General features: G+C 36.8%; 2 protein-coding genes across 2 annotated transcripts in view; one reads left to right on the top strand and one right to left on the bottom strand.

The window, feature by feature from the left end:
* The first annotated feature begins 594 nt into the window (after positions 1-594).
* LOC143279822 (V-type proton ATPase 21 kDa proteolipid subunit c''-like) lies at positions 595-8,274 on the top strand. The gene is made up of 7 exons (XM_076584021.1): positions 595-745; positions 1,358-1,406; positions 3,807-3,890; positions 4,405-4,552; positions 5,187-5,244; positions 5,939-6,129; positions 6,728-8,274. Exons 1-7 carry the CDS (start codon positions 637-639, stop codon positions 6,758-6,760), a joined length of 672 nt encoding a protein of 223 aa, XP_076440136.1. The 5' UTR covers positions 595-636; the 3' UTR covers positions 6,761-8,274.
* Positions 8,071-20,256, bottom strand: part of LOC143279821 (voltage-gated purine nucleotide uniporter SLC17A9-like) — a 31,320-nt gene continuing 19,134 nt past the window's right edge. Inside the window, 5 exon segments of the mRNA XM_076584020.1 lie at positions 8,071-17,095; positions 17,518-17,547; positions 18,336-18,402; positions 18,404-18,508; positions 19,763-19,797. Of these exon segments, the coding sequence (XP_076440135.1) occupies positions 16,956-17,095; positions 17,518-17,547; positions 18,336-18,402; positions 18,404-18,508; positions 19,763-19,797 (377 nt within the window). The 3' untranslated portion in view covers positions 8,071-16,955.

Raw genomic sequence — 20,256 nt, 5'->3', positions numbered from 1 at the left:
CACACACACACACACACACACACACACACACACATCCTAAAGTCAGCTCATGGCAGGTACTTAGGATGCTAAAGTGGGATTCATTCCGTCCCAACTTAAAATCCTAAATTCAGCTCTAGGAATTTAGGATGCTAAAGTTAAACACACACACACACACACACACACACACTCGAACACACATTCACACAGAGATCCTGGCCCTCGTAAAAGGCCGTGGACAGACAGGCGAACACCGTAGAGAGGAGAAGAAGAAAAACTTGTGAACTGAGCAGGAGGAGGACGAGGAAGAAGTAGGAGGGGGGAAATGGGGAAGAAGAGAGAGAGAGAGAGCACCCAGCTAATCGTTTCGATTTCCACACAATCCTTTTTTGTGTTGTTTTTGCAGTGAAAAGATGCCTGTATTTTACGACTTTCCAGTCAGGCTAGACAATTAATTTTAATAAAATCGATTGGAATGGCAAAAATTCTCATAATTCAAATTTTTTAACATACAAAAAAAGACAGTGTTTTGTATAATATATTTCGTTAATTCACGCCTTTTAAAAGTTGAAGATTTTACCCACATTAGCATAGACAGTTTTCTCCCTTCTGTCACATGACCGTGTCTGATGTTGGTTGAGCAGTCGTGAGACGAAGATGGGGATCGAATCAATGTCGAAAGAACCCACTAAGGTGGTCTATGCGCCAGTTGCTATTGTTTACTGGACGCTGTTCTCTTTTGCTGTTTTCTTCTTCCTAGTAATTGGTAAGTTTTCGCAAAAATCGATCAAAGTGTGTGAAGATATTGACATAATTTGACACTGACTTCTCCAGTGTCCAAGCGGGTAGTGCAGATATTAACTGTACTTGGCTTCTACGTTCTACCCACTGTTAAGAGTTAGAACATAAAATGTAATGAGCGTATTAAAACATTAACTTACAGAACGAGCAAAATTGTTGCGCATATACTTCTCATACTGTCAGAACGTGATTGATAGAGTAAATTTTCACCCTGATGATTTTTTGTCACATGACAAGATGATAAACTCACTTTAGAACCTGTCGTTTTGCATCTACACTTAACTCCTGTCTAGTTTGTACTTATGGTCAGGACGAAAATCAAGAATACCAATACAAGAAAACATTTTTTCAGTGACAATGAGAAGGTGAAAAAGTGTAGCAGTGTGAGTGAAAGCAACTGAAACTTGAAACAACAAAAGCTTAACTTATATGAATGTGACAGAAAACGTCTATAACATGAAGAACTTTACATTTAATATCATTAGATTTATGACATTTATTATAATATGAATATTTTTATGTGTGAAGAAATCAGTTAATACCATTGACATTTTGTATTCTTCCTTTGATCTTTCAGGTCTTTATTACCTTTTGACTGGACAAGGTGCTCGATTTGACATAGGATGGTAAGTTCCAATATTTTGAGAGATTTAAACTTGGGGTTAATTGATACATCTGTGAAAAGATGTACATGATTAATAATGTACATGTATTTCAGTATGTGAATGAATAGCTATATAGGCCCACGTTTTCCTCATGTGGTAGCATAAAAAACACAGCTGGGCATTGTGAACGTGTCAAGGGTCAAATGGAAAGTTTCTTTGTGAGGTTCTGTAACTGTACACTTGCTGGCGAGCCGTTAAGCTCAGTACCCCACATGACAAGCTAATCTGCATGCGTATTTAAAATGGCATCACAGGCGATACAAGTAGAAAATTTTTTTAGCAAACTAGATCACGACAGCGGCTTTTTACTGCTGAAGTGATTGAAATGCTTCAGACTGAAGGTTTCAGCATCAACAAGGATGATGAAGACGTTGAATAAAGTATCTGCAGTGAAGAAAGCAGTGAAGAAAGCTACCAGCAAGAAGGTACTGACAGTGACTCAGCTTCTGAGGGCTGTGAAGAGAGAGGAGTGGGGGAGGAGAGGGGTGGGGGTGTACACACAATGTGAGGAGAGGGGTCAGTGGGTCAAGTACAGCAAGTTTTATTCAGTTACTTTGTGTCTTGTATTTTTTGTGATTTCTTTCCTCACCCTAACAAATGGGTCATCTGCAGGGAAAAGCAAGAGAGAAAACTATTTGTCTGGAGTGAGTTAAGTTGTAAACCTTAAAGTTAAACCTTACTGATCTCACTCACCCCCAAGGTTTTTCAGAAATGCTGGGAAAGCATCATCTTGGTAGCACTCACAACACAGCACATGGCTATGCTGCAGTCAAAGGTAGGCATAGTTCAGTTACTCAAGGAGGGGTCACTGCATTAAGACAAATTCATGTATCTATACGCTATGCCACATCTGCTAGGCAGATGCCTGACCAGCAGCGTAACCCAACGCGCTTAGTCAGGCCTTGAATGCATAAAGACGCCGAAATGAAGAGGGTTCTTTGATTTGGGTATTGGGTTGTTAGTTATTTTTTTAATTTTATTCATTAATTTGCTTAAGTTCTGTTTCACTCCTTCAAGTATTGCTTACCATTTTCTGTCATAATGGGGGTAATTAGCTTTTAATACTGTTATGTTCTTGATTTCTGATGTGTGTGTGGTGATTGTTGGCATTGCTGATGTGTCTGCACACATGCAATGTTGAGTGTTCATGTAAGTGTGTGTTTGCCCAAGTGCAAAGTAGATTGTTTTACTTTAAGTTTTAGATGACATGATGATTTGTGTCAGTCCTCCGACTGTGAACCTTATTCAAGTTATTGAGGACAATTATGATTACAACAAGAAAAATCCAGCAAAAGTACTGACCGTGTGGAGCTTCCTGTGAAAAAAGGAAGGGTGGAGAAGGGGGAAAAGGGCAGGTTGCATGCAAGGGCTACTGAGATGTATGTTTATGAACAAGGTAATGGCTAGGGCAGGGATGTCTGTAATGCATGAGGAAGATGAGTGGGACTTAAGCATGGTCTTGGCTCAGCAAAGAAGCAGAGCCAAATACGGACCACTGTCATCTTGCTTCTGGCATGTATAAAACACTTGGTCTCGCACCAATACAGAGTTCAGCCCAGAAAAATTTGCAAGTTTAAACAGCCTATTTGTCAAATTTATTATTTCTTTTAATGTCAAAAGTTATTTAAACTTGAGATAGCACGGCAAGTTGGCAGACATGTCAGTAATTCAAATGTTTGTCTCTGAATATTTATTACTTTTGCTGGTATAAGGAAAATTATAATTAATTCAGACATTTATTACTGAATAATTATTACCTGGCACTTATGCTGGTGTTAGAAAATAACATTGCAAAGAAAATTTTTTTTGTTTTTTTTTTAAAGTGAATTTGTTTCATTTGAATAAAATTTGATACAAGTTTTGCAACACTCTTGAGGGGGTGAGAGGAAGATTGATGAGCCTTGTTTTTAACAGTTACAGAGACTGGAAATAGATAAAGGTATCTAGCAAAGCACATTCAAAATGACTGACTTTGTTAACACCTGTAATGACATTGAACAACTGTTTGTAGTACTTTGTCAGGTGATAGAACTTCATTGTCTTGAAATGTCAAGCTACAAGCAAAAGGAACAATAATGTTACATGATATGGAATGATTAGCAGGCTGGAAAAGGGGCGTTACAAACACATCAGTTGAGACTTAAAGACATCACATGGTGAATGTTAGTGAACTTTATCCTATTTATGTGTGTTAACGACATGGTGAATAATGATCCTATTGGTGTATTTTGTAATAGTATCACTCACTTGCATGGCAGCTGAGAATTAATTGAGCAGTTATGTTGGGTCAGCTGTGTACTTGTACATTGTGCAAATATGGGTTGATGTTCAATGTTTCCAGCTGTTTTATGTTTGTTTCAGGTTCTTGATGTCCACATCGCCCTACATGTGGGCTCTGATAGGCACTGGGCTTGCCATTGCTCTGTCTGTGGTTGGTGCTGCTTGGTGAGTGTGAGGATGAACATCATAATTATAGAGGGACACAGCACATTCAGTTATACTGCTTTAGGTTGATGGATTGATCATGTCAGAATACCAGTACATTTGTTCTAATAGTATTAATTATGAATGAATGAATTAATGATAACATTTTCATTAGAATTGGTAGAAAAGACTTTTGACAGAATATGAACATTACTGCAACAGATCCTACAGGAGATTATTTGATCCAAGTTACCATAATTTCTTTCCTTGTATTAGAGTCTGGAAACATAATCCATTTTTGCTTTAAAATCATTTTTAAATAATAGAGTTTTGAATTGAAATATGTCAGCTTTTGTAGACCTGTACCAAGTGGTTATTTGAACACATCCATCGGTTCCATGGGAACGGAGGAGATGAACTTATAAACAATAACAAAATCTATCCCAAATTCAGATCTACAGTGCTTAATGATTCTGAATCTGAAGTTATGTGCTTTATATTTGATATTTGAAAGTAGAATGATTTATTTATTTAGGGGAATCTACACCACTGGTGCCAGCATTGCTGGTGGTGGTGTGAAGGCGCCTCGCATCAAGACCAAGAATCTGATCAGTATAATCTTCTGTGAAGCTGTTGCCATTTACGGCATCATCATGGCGATTGTCATCAGTACCAATCTTGCTGTGCGTATTGCTTTTAAAACTGTTAAATCACAAGTATTTCAGTTTGTTGTTTTTAGGACTTTGTAGAACTGAGTAATTTTTGTAAATGGAAGTTACTTTCTTTTTTACAAGGTGATTGTGGTGCCAAGGTTGTTTTTTGTTGTTGTTGTTGTTTGTTTGTTTTTTTGCTAATTCTGGTTAGCCCATGTCTGATTTTATTTGGATTAATGTTTTTTTCATAAGTTTTTCTTTTCACAGTGTTGAGACACTTAATGTTTTATTTTGACTGGCACAATCGAGTGTGAAAATAGTACTTAAAATAAGCCGAAGCAGATGTGTGTTATAAAACCATGAATTAAAAATTACCTGTCATAGCCAGTAGTATAAGTAAAACGGAAAGCTCTTTTTTTTTCTTGAGACTCCTTTTCATCCATCATAACTATTAATAATGTAAGATTACTTCTGTTTAGTGAAGTTTTTTTTCTCAGACTAAGAACTGTCTCCTGCTGTTTACTGTAAATGGATCAGATTACAGAATAGTAATCTTGCTTTAAAAAACAACAGCTGTACAGAAACAAATTTATTTTATGATTAAAATGTAATGATTGTATTATAATGTGAGGAATTGTGAAAATAAACTGTTTCTGCTTTTCAGTCATTTGACATCACCAATATGAAGACAGAAGTCGACTGGCGTAAAAATTATGTGGCAGGCAAGTTTGTTGTTCTTCCTTTTTTGCTTCCTTTTTAAAAATTTTTTATCGGGTATCATAAAATGTTAGTTGGACAGTCATAATTCAAGTGTGTCCACTTTGTATATTTATTCAAGTTTGACGATCATTACTCAAATGTGTCTACTTTGTATATTTATTCTCAAACCTAATACCTGTTGCATAATGCAAACCAGTCCATCCATAAATCCATAGCCACAGCATTCATGTCGAATCCCACCCCTGACACAACACTACACTGCACCGGTGCATCTATAATTAATTCCTTTGAAAAGATGTCCTTTCTCAAAAATGATGCTTTTCTGCATCAGGCTGAAAACTTCACAAATTGTATTTAAAAAAATGATAATAAAATTAAGGAATTATATATATATATATATATATACTGTTCATTCCAACATACAGCTACAGATTATTGCAACAGATAAACAGTAATTGCAGTAACATTCCATTATTGTCTAGCATTTAATCTGAGAAATATTTTATGGATTCCAATCAGTTACGTTATGACAATCTATTGCCATGACAGCTAATATGAAAAGATTGATCCTTTACATTCCATTTGAGCAAAAAGCAATCATTTACTCTTTGCAGAAATGCAGATAACTTTGCAGTGTTGTTAAGACATGAAACACCAGATAACTCTGCAGACTTTAACACGTTTGACTGGTTCCAGGCTTCAAGATGTTTGGAGCAGGACTGACGGTGGGAATCTGCAACCTGGCCTGCGGTGTGTGTGTGGGCATTGTCGGCTCTGGGGCGGCCCTGGCTGATGCTGCCAACAGCTCCCTCTTTGTCAAAATCCTCATCATTGAGATCTTTGGCAGTGCCATCGGTCTGTTTGGCCTGATCATCGCCATTCTGCAGGTAATTGTCAGCCATTTGTCTCTAGTATATCTTTCCACACCACCTTGGATTACTTTTTATGGAACTTTATTTTCCAGCCAGTTTCAGCTGGTGTCATGTAAAAGATGAGTGAAATACACACAGTCTGACATTAGCAAGGTTGTCTTTCACCTTCCTTTCAACTCTTCACCTTGCAGTACAAATGATATTTTCATGGATAGCTGCTCTTGCTGGTATCAGAACATAATTTTATTTCTTCTGTTAGTCTTTTGCTTCATTTAGTTAAGTATGTTTATTAATTTGTAGAACTATCTGGAAGTGTTTGTGAAATAACAGTATGAAGAAGATTCTGCAAATGTTGGGCAATGCAACTCTTCCCTGACTATAAAATTATTTAGGTTTCTTGAAACATTTCAAGGGAAGCAACTGTGGTGAGATGAGAGAGGGAGAAAACTTGACATGGATGTCTTCAGATGTTTGGATAATACTGAAAATGGCCTCACCACCAGCAAAGTGCATGCAGTATGAGTAAAGGAAAAAAGAATTAAATTAAAAAAAATTGAAATGCAGCTGTATCATCGATATATTGATTTAATTCATACTTTTTCATTCGTTACAGACCACAGGGGCTGGTATGATTGCTACAAAGTGAAGACAAAAGCATGCAGTCCTCTGCTGTCGTCTTCATTCCATGTGTCAACATGTTGAGTTATTGTGTGGGAGGTGTGTATATGCAGCAAAAGAAGACATTAGTGATTGTAGTTGAAAACCATAAAGCTGTTCATGCAGAGTATCACTGCTGGTCAGACAGTGAAATGGACAATGTACAGTACAAGTCAGTTTCACAGCAGGCTGCAAGAATACTGCAAAATCTTTAAGATATGCTTGTGCGTGCAGTTCAGATTTATGTCCAGATTTTTATAGGGAAAGAAGTTGATTTGTTTTTTTTTTCTTTTCTTTTTTTTTTGTTTTTTTTTAATATCACTTTTGTGATCAGTAATGTATAAATATGATTTATTGTGATAACTGTAAAAGCTACATGTGCACACTCATTTTTGCAGTTCTCTCTCTCTCTCGCACACACATTCATAAGTGCATGCACACACACACTCATACATTTACATGCAGGCACAACACACATTCAGACATGGGCATGCAGCATACACACACACACACATACACACTGCATATTATCAGTTAATTGGAAAACTTAAAACTGAAGATTACCATCTGCACACTAACAGATGAACATTTAATGTGATCATTTGGGTACTTTGTCATGAATAAGATTGATGAGTTTTTGTTTTCTTTTGTTGTGCAAGTGTGGGTTTGGTTGATTTTGATGAAATATGAGTCAGTGGTGAAGTCTGTAGATATGTCTTATTTGCCAGTTTATCTATCTAGAATCTGATAGTGATAGTCTGTTTTACATTCCAAACTTAGTTCAGTAGAATATTGTGCACGGGAATAATGGTTAGTCAGTTTGTAAACAGAAATATCCAACAACAACAGCTTCCATACTGCTAGTTCTAGTTTGTATTAATACTTTTATGTCCTGTTCGTGACTTTTTTCCTTTTTTTTTTTTTTTTTTTTGTATGTTAAAGGTGGATTTTGTTCTCCCAAACTATGAAAGGGTTATATTGGCAAAATTCTGATGCATATTACAGCTGTGTAATGCATAATTAGGATAGTGTGTCAAAATTCACACAAACTAAAAGCTTAAACAGTTGTTTCTGTTTAATCAGTATCTTCATCGAGACCAAAACCGTGGTAGAAATTTGCAATCCTAGTGCAAAATGTGATGATGAGTAGCTTTCAGGCAGCAGTTCTCTTCCACGGGAAAAAAAAATCATTAAAGGCTTTTGGGGGGTTTTCTGGGCAAAAACAAATTTTCCTTGGAAAGAGTATGGAAAGTTGAGAGTGAGTTTAGAGTTTATGAATTACTGCTTTGTGATATCTCCTGAGAAAGAAAAACTGTGTATGATTCGTTGCATGAAGTTTCTTAATCTTAGCATCAAAAGGTGACGTAATTTTATTTTCAATCATGAGTGCTTCATGATGCTTAAATGTCTTGGATTTATAGATTACATTTTGTGAGTTTGAAGTGGAAAATGTCTTAATTTATGTACATTTTTGTGTAATTAAATGTGCATTGATCCATCCTATATCCAGTTTTTTTTTTGTTTTTTTTTTTTTTTTTGCTGTTTGCATGGAACAATAGTGTGTTTTTGGGAAATGAGGGAGTGGATGTTTGGGAAACGAGGGAATGGAGAGTCATAAAAAGAACATCCAAAAATATCAAATTATAATTCATACAGACAAAAACAATTTGCAGTACATGTATAGCCATGACAATCAAATTTATTCATGACGTGTCAAGAGAACAAGTTTGACAATGAGTAACATGTTGGTATCAATCGCTAAAAATACATTAACAGTTTAATAAATTTATTTCTTTAGACTAACAACTTAAAGTAAAAGAGAACTAGTTGAATTACTTTAGTCATTCTTTATTAATTATATCTAGGTTGTTGTTTTTTTTAATATGTGAAAGCTAATTATCTACACCCTCATGAACATGTAAAGCTGATCAGTTGAACTTCATTGCATATCATATTCTCATTTATACATTAGTCATAATAAACAGTGCATGTAAAACATTTCACGGTTTAACTCTTAACCGCATGACCTTGACATTATCTAAGGTAAAGATTTGGGGCAACTCGGTAATGACAACTGTGATTTTCTTATGTTTTTTTTTAAACATGCCTGTGAAAGTTTTTGGTACTTCAGTTTTAGAAGGTTTCAGACTGAATCCCAAGGTAATTGGAGAAAAATAGAAAAAAATACGATGTTACTTTTAGCTCCGTTGGCTGCACAGCATATCATTGCTGAAAACATTCTTGGCGAAAAGAGAAGAAAAAAAATATAGTCACCACTGATTCCACTGAACTCGAGAAAAAAAGAAACGAAAAACCAGGAAAATAAAAACAGGCACAATTACCATAAATGAGGGGATGTGTCCACCGACAAATCTATAACAAGAGAAATGTGGAACTGTTTAGATTTATGAAATATGTACATCAATAATTAAGATGAAAATGAAGACATTAAACCACACAGATTTCCCATTTTGTGTTTACCCTATTGCCCACCATATAAGCACCTTCATTTGAAGGTTTTTGATAATAAGTGCATGGTTACAGGCAGATACCCAGTTTGTAAGCACACACATGCAAATACCTCCAACACACATAAGGAGGACTGTGATCCAGTTAACTGCTGGAAACAAATACCCCAAAATGCATGCTCATGAAAGAAAAGTGGCATGAACAATAGCAATGGCAACTACTGGCGCAGATTCTCTTTTCTTTTTTGTAAAGAAGTAAAAAAAAAAAAAAAAAAAAAGAAAAGCTTACAACAACAAAAGTCCTGTGTAGGAATTTTTGTTGAAGGCCTTCTCTCCTGAACATGATTGTTGTGAAAGCTTTTTAACATACATAATAGTTACATTTTTAAAGCAGCAACAACAACAAAAAAGTTAAAACAACAACAAAGAAAGTCTTTTAAACTGACGCGAGTAACTGTCTTTTTCCTTCTTTCAGTGTAACAAAGCCGATTCATGTTGATCATTGTAGGAACCCCTGGCCATGACCACATGAGACAAACAGCTTTCACATGGTTCTACAGTCTACTGCAAAAGGGGGGAAAAAATCGCCTGAGCAGAACACAAACTTTTGGGTTTTTCTCTTCGGATGCTATATAAGAATGGAAATAATATTCAGTATGTATATTACTTGGAAAATTAAGTTAAAGACTTCCAGAATCTCTATGATTTGGAGAAATACTCTGATCTGTCACCGAGATGGAAAGCTCAGTTGCTAGTACTCACAAATTTTGCCAGTTTGAATCACAGACACCCAACATAAAAACTGGCACACACCCCGCCAATCTTAATGTGTTATTTTTCTTGTGTGTAACTCGCAAAAAACCTTTTGGGTGAAGGGGGCAGAAGCTGAGATTAAATGCTCTTTTAATCTCCTGTTAAAGTACTCGGCATGAAATTTGTCACAACTGGTTTTGCTCAACGGTCCTATTTCACCAGAAGCTGAGATTAAATGCTCTGTTAAAGTACTTGGCATGAAATTTGTGACCAATTGGTTTTGCTCAATGGTCCCATTTCACAAATAATATGATCAGTAATAGATCCAACAGTTCAAATCTCCAGCTTACAAAGATTTAAAAAGTGATCTGGTTGTCCTGTATTAAATCATTTTCAGTATCCAAAAGCAATTTTCCCAGGTTCCTATTGCTACCACCATTGTTTATAATCAAAGACTGAACTTGACAGACAGGAGCTGGTGGATATCTGCTACTGTCCCTATAGTACAGTAGAGTATCAAGGCAAAAAATACCCATCGATTATTATTGTTTACAGCCCAGCCAACCACACAAGGCCATATCCAACATGATCAAACACTGCCTGTTCTACACATGGTTCCACACCAGCATACCCGGTCACCAAACCTATCAATTATTGTGATCAAATGCACAGCTCCTTCATGTGATAACCCTGTCAAGAAATGATGCCTAAAATGCACTTGTTCAGCAAACAGCACACTTTAGGAGATACTGAATGCAAGTTCTCCAAGACCTTTAGGCACTCAAGTTCAACCAAAGGAATAATGTCAAAACAAAAAGAGTGGGGTTAAATGTCATGACAAGAACACCAGCAATTTTTTAAAACCATCCTTCAAGCACTGTTGATACTGAAAGGTCTAACCCTGTTCACTCAACTGTATCCTTGTCAGTGACTTTCACTTCCCTGTATGCAAAGGCAACCACAAGGGATTTTGGCCACAAGGGATTTTGACAGAGGGAATGTGTCAGAAAGTTCTGCTGTCACACATGCCTTGAGAATAACACATCTTATCATTTCAGGGGTTTGGGAGGATTTGTCAAAAAGCTGGTATAAATTACACTGTAATGCACGCCATAGAAATGTCACATAAACAGACTTACAACTTTGAGGCTTTAAGGGAAGATTTATCATAAACTTGCTTTAAGTTAGACTGTAAAACATGCCTTTAGAATGCCACATCCAAAGACTTATAAACTGTACTGTTGACCAAAGAAAAAAACTGGTTATGTTTTGAGAATGCCACACCCACAGGCTTTCCAAGTGCCTCTCATACACAAACCTACTCTCATTCAAATGCACGCAAACATGTAAGCAACAAAGAGAGACCAGACAAAACAACTGGTTCTGATCTTTTCAACAGGACCTATCTCCTCCAAGTATGACTGCCAACATGGTGGGGGGTTAAAACGGTCATATACGTAAAAGCCCATTCATGTGTATATGAATAAACATAGTCGCAGCCCACACATGAATAAGAACAGGAACAAGAAGTAACACCAAAACAGCAGGAATGCAACCCCATGGTAACAAATGATTTTGTTTTGCCTGATGGGCACCTGAATTTATATTTTCATTTTAATTATGTTTTCATTCCCACCAGTTTATTTGGCAGCAGGATTATGCCAGAAGTTATGGACGGACGTTTCTGAAATTTTGTAGAAGTATCTGCTGTGGGCTGAGGACTAGTCCATTAAATTTTAGTGATCAGGATCATGGGAATTTTCAAAGGATTCTTCACCACAGCTAGACAGGGCAAAAAGAAACAATCTTGAAAAAAGCACTGACAAATTTCCATGAATCTTTGTGGAACAACAAACCACAGGACAGGGTCAAACAAGATTTGGGAGCTGTGCTGGCAGAGGAACACCCTTTTCATGGAGCTGTCTGTCACTCGTGTCAGAGCTTAATGTTGCTACCAAGGCCAGAAACAGATATCACCGTCAAAGCATTTGACCAGTTTCACTGAACACTTTCATCCATCAGCAAGTCACCAAAGAATACCAACTTGGATAAAACAACCCACAATGCTAAAAGAATGTCACACCATTTCATAGTTATGAGATTACATACATATATACATGAACCAATGACACTCCAGTGGAGATCATCTTACAAACACACCTATGTTTGTTAAGGTCAATCAATTCAAAGCAACTTTACCTTATGACATTTCAAATTTACAACATATTCATGGCATCCCTTCATAAACATAGCAGAATAGATCAATCAATCTTTTCAACATACACAAAATAACTCACGCATTCAAATGAAAATCTACGCTGATCATCAAAATAAGAAATAGTACCATATCACAATAGTTCCCAATGATGTGGTTCTTATCCAAATACTTTTAAAGAACACTTTTTTTTTCACCAAATGCCAATCAAACACTGCACAGACAACATTATAAATAACAACTGAAAGAAAAACAAGCACAGCAATTCACATTCACACACACAAAATTTCATAAGTATATCTTTATAGTTTTTCTTGTCATTATGATCAAGGGGCTGCTTGCACCACATTAAAAAACAACATTTTGCTACCTGCATGACAGAATCTAGTGATGCCAGAATCTAGCGAATCTCTGAACTTGGAAGAAAGAAAGAAGACTCAGCTGATCTGCTAAGAGATGGAGGTGGGAAAAGGCCGACAATATTCAAGCCATTGGTGACACAACATACTGAACAGAAACAATTGCCGTTAAAAGCTGAGTATTGACGGAAGGATACTTGGCCTGCAGTGCCCCACCACTCTGCAGATCCACATCCCACCCATCCTCACTTCTTCTGAACATGAACATCCTACTGTCCGGACACACTTCCACTTCTTGTGGCAGGTTTTTCATCTGGAAGCTTCTGTGTTACCGTTTTGCTGGAGTCTACACAGTAATATGAATAATTTAATTTGCAGGCTGTTACTTTTTTTTGGGTTTTTTTTGGTAATCCTCCTTTGTAGTGAAATTAAGGGCACATAACATGTTCTAGCGTTCTCTAAAATATGAGGCATGAAAAAGTTTTTGATATGCAAACAACTATAAACAAGTCTTACTCTAAAGTTTGATGAAGTCGTGCCAGATTTGATTTGTATGGAAGAAATATAAGCAATTGGCAGTCTTGCATACACATAAAGGTTTATCATGCCCGCAAAAAAAGTGTGTATGTACCAAAACAGACTGCATAGTATCCCCCAAATGGTATCCCTCAGCCTGATAAGCATTCTCACCAATCACAAAAATATAAACAATAAAGTAAAAAACAAACTTGTTAATCCCTACACAATTTTCCTTCACCTTTTACCAACAAATATGACATATGGAGTTTGTATCTTTTCACATTTATGACATCAACATGAAGTTTATTCCAAATCCTTCATTCTGATTTTATAAGAAATCCATGTATATTAGATTGTGGTATACCATAAACTATTACAGAGGAATGCCAAATAGTGTAAAGCAACTTAAATACATGGAACTTTTAATGTTTTTATTTTTTCAGCTCATCAATATCCATAAAAATTTTAACAAGAACAGGCTGAAGAAAGCCAGGTAAAAATATATTTAAAATTACCATAGCTGACCAAAAGTGAAATTGATGGTCATATTTAACACAATGTATATACAAGAAAGACAGTCTAAATATATTTTTGAGATGATAAATTTGCTGATTAAAAGGTGCCTATATTGGCTTAGTATTTGCCTTTAAAGAAAATCCAGTATCCAGCTCACTACCTGAATATTCCTGAAGAACTTTCCTCCCCATTCCACAAAACTTACAAATGTGCATGACTCAGATTCCTGAATAAAAATTTGAGACGATCAGCAAGCACTTTTTGGATCCAAGAGCAACTCAGCTACAGGACAAATGTTGTTCTGAAAAACTTCTGTTAGTTATCACAAAGCATCTGAGGGCCAGCTCTTGGCAAAAATCTCTAGGAAAATAAACTTCAATATTAAACTGCAACAGAGAATGCTGTTTCTGGCAAAATGAGAGAAAACCCACTGCCATTTCTCAGCAACACAGGGTATTGCTGCCGCCATAATTCTGTGAGAAAGTTCCCTTCATAACTCAGTAACAAAGAATGCCGTTCATCACATATTTTGTGAGAAAATCCCATTTCATCACTCAGTTATAGCTGGCACTGACCCAGGAAAAATTCTGTGATAAAATTTGTATTCAATCCCATACCACAACATAGCGATGTGAACTGCTGCTCCTCCAAAAAATTCTATTTAGGGGTAGTCATTTGACAGGACAGGAATCAGACCCTGCACTTGTAAGTCACGTAACACTATGTGATGTGAGAACTTCTATTAAAAAAAATTCACCTCCATACCTATCAAAATGATATGAATACACAGGAGAAACAAAAATAGAGAGGGTGTAGGATGTTGTGCAATGGAGATCATTCAAATTTCACATTGAAAGCATGTCCATCAAAACCCATAAAAACAAAACCCAGAAATATAAATAGCACACCTGCATTCTTATATGCCACACATCACAGCTGGTCTCCTAAAGTTAGTTAACTTATGCTGATCCCAAGTTACACATTCATATGCTCTGAAAGGTGTCCCAGACAAATGACTTTTTGAAATTTATTTTATATATATATATATTTTTTTTTTAATCAAAGATGTATCCCTCAAAATTCCACAAAATCACTGAAGCTACACCTTTCAGACAGAAACACACACACACACAGACAGACACACACAGAGACATATAAGTGTTGGACATAAATAAACATTTCAATCATTCAAAGTTCAACTGGAACCTACATTCTTTGAAGGTGTAAACACATTCTCAAGCACACATACCATCCTCTCTCTCTCTCTCTCAAAAAACAACAACAGTTTTCCTGAAAACAAAAAAAAACCCACCAAACACCCAAAAAACAAAACAAAACAAAAAAACACCTAAATCACAAACATCAGTCAATATAAATGATTCATCAAACCAATAATCGATGCACACACAGTCCACCCAAACACGCAAAAAGGTAAGATCAGATCTCATGACCATGTCAAGACATAAAATTTAGCAATAATTTGTAAGGAAAATATTTCATGTTTTTTTTAATAGTTTTATTCTGTGTCTTTTTGAAATAGTACGTAAATGGAAACCTTAATCGAAACAAACTTAGTACAGCAGAGGTCAATGAAATCGCCCATTCATGTACAGCAATGCACATGCATACACCCATACACAAACATGCAAAAGACAGCTGTAAATAAGTACAATTATGCGCACATGATATACGCTTAATGATATGCTAAGGGCCAAAGCAAATGAATGGAATTTCATTTTGAGGTTTCCACTATCCAAACTATGATCCACAAACAATTCAAAGAACAAGCTGCAAAAGGATTTCAGTTCACAGACAATATGTTGTTTTATTTTGTTTAACTGGGAAGTCTGAACAATGAACACAGACAAAAACCTTTGCTTCTGTATGAGACTAAAGTGGACACATGCCATCCACAGAGCTTATCAGTCTGCAACCTGGTTCTGGAATAAAAAGCTTTCTTTTTTCAATATAAAAGCTGGCAAAGAATCAACCCAGAAACTTCCATCCCATTACTCTGAACACATTTGAATCATATTTCAATCCACGAAACAGCTTTCCGTCAGTTTGCACACATTTTGCAGAGCATGGATTTGATCCTGATAAATCAAACTTGCCATCAGTTGCTAGTTAAGTAGACAGATTAAGGATGCAAAAGAGTAAATCAAGCAAGTATCTGGATTTGTTTCTCCATCTCTTATAACTCCCGCATACAAACTGATTTGAAACGTTAAATATCGCACCACAAGCCAGATGGGCCCACTGGATGATGAGCAGTAAGCAGAGATAGAAACAATAATATAACCATACTCAAGATAATACTGTTTGTTTGTTTTTCAAACAAAAGGGGAAAAATGTAAAACAAAAATAAAAGGTACTGGTTTTAACCTGAAGTCTTAAAGATTTGTGAAGGGGAGAAGAGGAGCAATGACTATAAAGTTCTCCACTGACTGCACTGTAAGCCAGCAGGCCCTCCAAGGGGGAGCACAACCTTTTTGGCACTCACAGCTGTTTCTCTGTGTGATGAGATTGCCAGGTTTATTCTTGGCTGCTAACGGAAGAGAATAAACCTTGTTCAAGCTAAGCAACTTCCCATAAATGGCCAGAAACCTCTTTCACCTCAGAAACAAGAGCCCTTCTGGCTTGGGTCCAGTGTCTGTTTAATTTTGGATTTGTGCTGTAGTTACCAGTATTATCAATAAAGTGTGTAAAAAGAGAACACATCTCTGGATATCACAAACAACAGACTTAATAAAGAGATATATTCATAACACCCCAGGACAATTCATGCCAGTCTATTTAAGTTTCACAATTCATGCCAGTCTATTTAAGTTTTTCTTAAATTTGAAGTACAAAGTCTTCTTAAAATCAAAGCACAAAGTCCAAAAGCTTTGCTGATCAGTTAAGGACATGACAGCAGCCCAAAGCCAAGCAGATATTGCATGCATTATTTCTAAAAATTATTTTTATAAGTAGTCATATCAACCTTGTTTAAAAGAAAAAACCATTCCCATGTAGTAAACTTCCTACAGATCCATCAGTGACCAAGACACTATCTGTGTGTTTCCCATACATTCCTGACAAAATGGAAGGCTGAGCATATAGCTTTGGTTTATCAACAGTAAATAACTTCAATCAATGCTCTTTTTCTTTTCTGAGTGTAGACATATGCACATGCATGCACACACATGCACACACACACACACACACATGCGTGCGCACGTAAATACTTGGTCAAATATTCATTTTTTAATGTACAATATTCACCCACACACACACACACACAACCACATACACACACAAACACACACATCCCATGCACTCAATCTGTCAATAACCCACACCCCGGCCCCACAATCACACAATCTTCTTGCCAGTGCCAAACAGCACATAGACAGTCCAGCCGATCATGCACACCAGGGCTGTCTGGTTGAACACAGCTGTCCAGCTTTTTGTGGCCTCCAGTATATGACCAGCAATATACACTCCAACAAAGCCTGCACAAAAGTGCGCTGCCTTTTAATCACCCTTGTTTTTACTTATTGAAAATATCAAGATGCACTAAACTAATAATGAGAGGAGGAAGAAGACATATTAACTCTGTGAGTGCAATGATAACATATTAAAATTTAATAAGTGCATAAATCAACAAGAACTATGCATTATGCACACGTTCAAGCATACACAAACACCTATACACACAACACAAAACACTTCTGGCATCTGGCAAAGTTCTCTAAATATAATGCCTGATGAAAACTAAAACAGGTGACTTCACCAGCCATCATCTAGCCCTGTGGTCGGCTGAGCAATAAGCAACTAAAACTAAACTTCACAGATAAATCTGACTTTCATACTTGTATTATAACTCGAAATAAAAGGGCACAGGAAAGCAAGGAATCAAATTCCATAAACTTACCTGGAATTGCACCCGCCATGTTCATAATTCCTGCGAAAGAACATAGCAGAAAGAGTATTAAGGTCCATTCTGAATAATCTGATCTAACATACAAACACAAAATATTGTTGTTCAACAGGGGCTAAAATGTAAGCCCCTTCCAAGCAATTATATCCACATCAGGCACTTCTGAGAAAAACAAGAAATTCTTTCCTCACAAGACAACACCATCATATTATTTCTCAGTAAATCAAATTGACAACTTCTCTGTGGAAGCAACAAAAAAGCAAAGGGTAGATAACAAAACAGAAGCTGGAAAAGTTACAAAGTGCTAGCATCACACACAGGTAAAAGCACACACTAGTGAATGAGACTGCACACATAAGAAGAGATTCATGTGAACATGTGAAAATGCGTATACTGCAAATACATGTGGACAATAATTCACTCCCCAAACAAACATTCCACACAAGCATGCAAACATTCATGCACAGAAGAAAAATGAATAAACAAATAAATATAATATAATATATATACATATATAAGATTTTTATATATATATATACACTGACACAAAAACATGTATGCATAATCATACAGAACTTTACCCGAAAACCGATGCTTATGTACACAACACCACACACATACACACACAGAGTTTTACTGCATTCACACCAACTAGCCCATCCACCACACTCCACCCAACCACCAACACACAATCATAGCCCCACTTCTCTCCAAACACCACTATTTCCTCCCACCCCCCCCTCCCCCCATCACACACACCTCCAACACCCACTCCCTCACCCAACCACACACCCTGTCTCTTAATGCCTCACCAAAGACAGAGCCAGCGTGTTTAGGTGCGATATCTTGTGGGTTGACCAGAATGCCGCTGTTGTGGAAAACCGCAACAAGCGACGGCGATGGCCATGCAGGTCAGAGAACTGTAGTAACTGTTGGTGAAGGAGAGCAGGACCAGGAACAAGGACGTCCCTCCCAAAGCGATCGTCTGTGCCAACAAGGCAAGGAGTTTATTTTGTGTGCCCCCTGGGGGCATTGAAACATTACATACAAAGGAAATTTTCTATCTAAAATTATGTTTAAATAACATACTTACCGTGACCCAACTAGTGCAGACTCTGGCAGGGGTCTGACAATCCTGTCCTGTGCAAACTACTATCCGCCTATGCGGAGAAAATGAAACTACGGCCGATAACCTCCCGGAAGTAGGTAACCTCCCCTTTGTCCCGCTGGCTAGCGCCCTCTATTTCCGGCAGCCATTATGACTCCTGTATATGTATATCTCATATATAGGTGCATACACAGATTCCTTTCCATTACTGATTATGCACACTTACCCATTTACTTGGGTATATCTGTGCACGCTACATGTATGCTTATACATCTTTTTGCACATATCCTATGAATAAAAAGAGTGATGTACAAAAACTAGAAATCGGCTCCTTCATTCAATCACTCAATATACACACTGACAAGTACTATTTCACTCATAATACAAACAAAATGTTTTCCTATCAATAAACAAACTATGTATAGCAGAAACAAAGGATTTAAGTTTCAACCATATTCTTTTGGGTTTTTTTCAGAAAACATGTAGTGAACTGTAGTGACTGTTTATGAAGGAGAGCAGGACTAGGAACATGGATGTCCCACACAAAGCTATCATCTGCCAACAAAACACCCATTCACAAAACATTGCAATGTTTCATGCATGAATCATGGATTTTAATTCTAATATAAAAGGTTGTAAAACATGTCAAATAAAAAAAAAAGAGAAAAGATACAGTGTTACAAATCAAAACCTTATACTTCACAGGATCTTAAAAAATTACAGGAAATGCTCTTAAGTAAATTCAACAGCTCCACCAACTTCTGCCCAAGGCAATTCCATATCCACGAATGTGTTGGATGTTCATGATTCTCCTATTGCTAAAATGTGTCTCCTCTAATTTACTGTCAGTGCCAGTGAGCAACACAGATTTTCAACTGTTGTTGGCCTGACCACTGTTCTGCCGTGCTACGTTCTATGTCTCTGATTCTTGGTTTCTTTTCACAAAGTATAAAAAAAATTTCCAGTTGGAACTCCTTCTGTAGTAATGTGAATCCTAAAATGCCAATTAAGTAATGAGAAAGGTTTGCTTGCTTTTTTTTCAATTTATGATGTCAGGCCTGCCAAAAGGGAACAGACCGAAAGAACCGAACGTGGAAGTATTTTCTGTGAGATTTTATATTAAGAACTTACCTCCATCAGTTTCCGAACAAAAGTAACACTGTAACCTGAAAAGAAAGAAAACTAACAATAATGACAGGCAGTACTTCCTTCGTTTTGTCAGTTTCATAATATCAGTCAAAATATTGATTTCTTTTTAAGAAAGATTGTCAGGCTGATGTCAACACAAGAATGCACACTGATCAACATTCTGGCACATCCACACATGACCTCCCTCCCTTCCACACACAAACAAATTATATGAACTCTGAAATCCATAAACACAAACATATACATGTACAAATCAGTACGTGCAAAATATCTGGATTATTTGAAGAGAAAATGGATACAAATAACATTCCAAAACAAAACATTTTTGATTGCACCCCATCCATGTGCAGCACTTTCTCTCCCTCACATAGTAAACACCCACATCCACAAACTCATACATACACACACACACACACACACAGAGTGACAAACACATGCACACTCACATACCCACATGTACACACACCAATCATCTA

Source organism: Babylonia areolata, chromosome 3 (assembly GCF_041734735.1).
Source record: "Babylonia areolata isolate BAREFJ2019XMU chromosome 3, ASM4173473v1, whole genome shotgun sequence".
In the NCBI taxonomy this organism is placed as follows: domain Eukaryota; kingdom Metazoa; phylum Mollusca; class Gastropoda; order Neogastropoda; family Buccinidae; genus Babylonia; species Babylonia areolata.
The sequence above is the reverse complement of the archived record's forward strand: the minus strand, read 5'-3'. Positions and strand labels throughout refer to the sequence as shown.

Coding starts and splice junctions, on each gene's coding strand:
- LOC143279822 (XM_076584021.1), top strand. CDS start 637: ATGGGGATCGAATCAATGTCGAAAGAACCCACTAAGGTGGTCTATGCG. Junction 1,407..3,806: donor GCTCGATTTGACATAGGATG/GTAAGTTCCAAT, acceptor TGTTTGTTTCAG/GTTCTTGATGTCCACATCGC. Junction 5,245..5,938: donor GCGTAAAAATTATGTGGCAG/GCAAGTTTGTTG, acceptor GACTGGTTCCAG/GCTTCAAGATGTTTGGAGCA.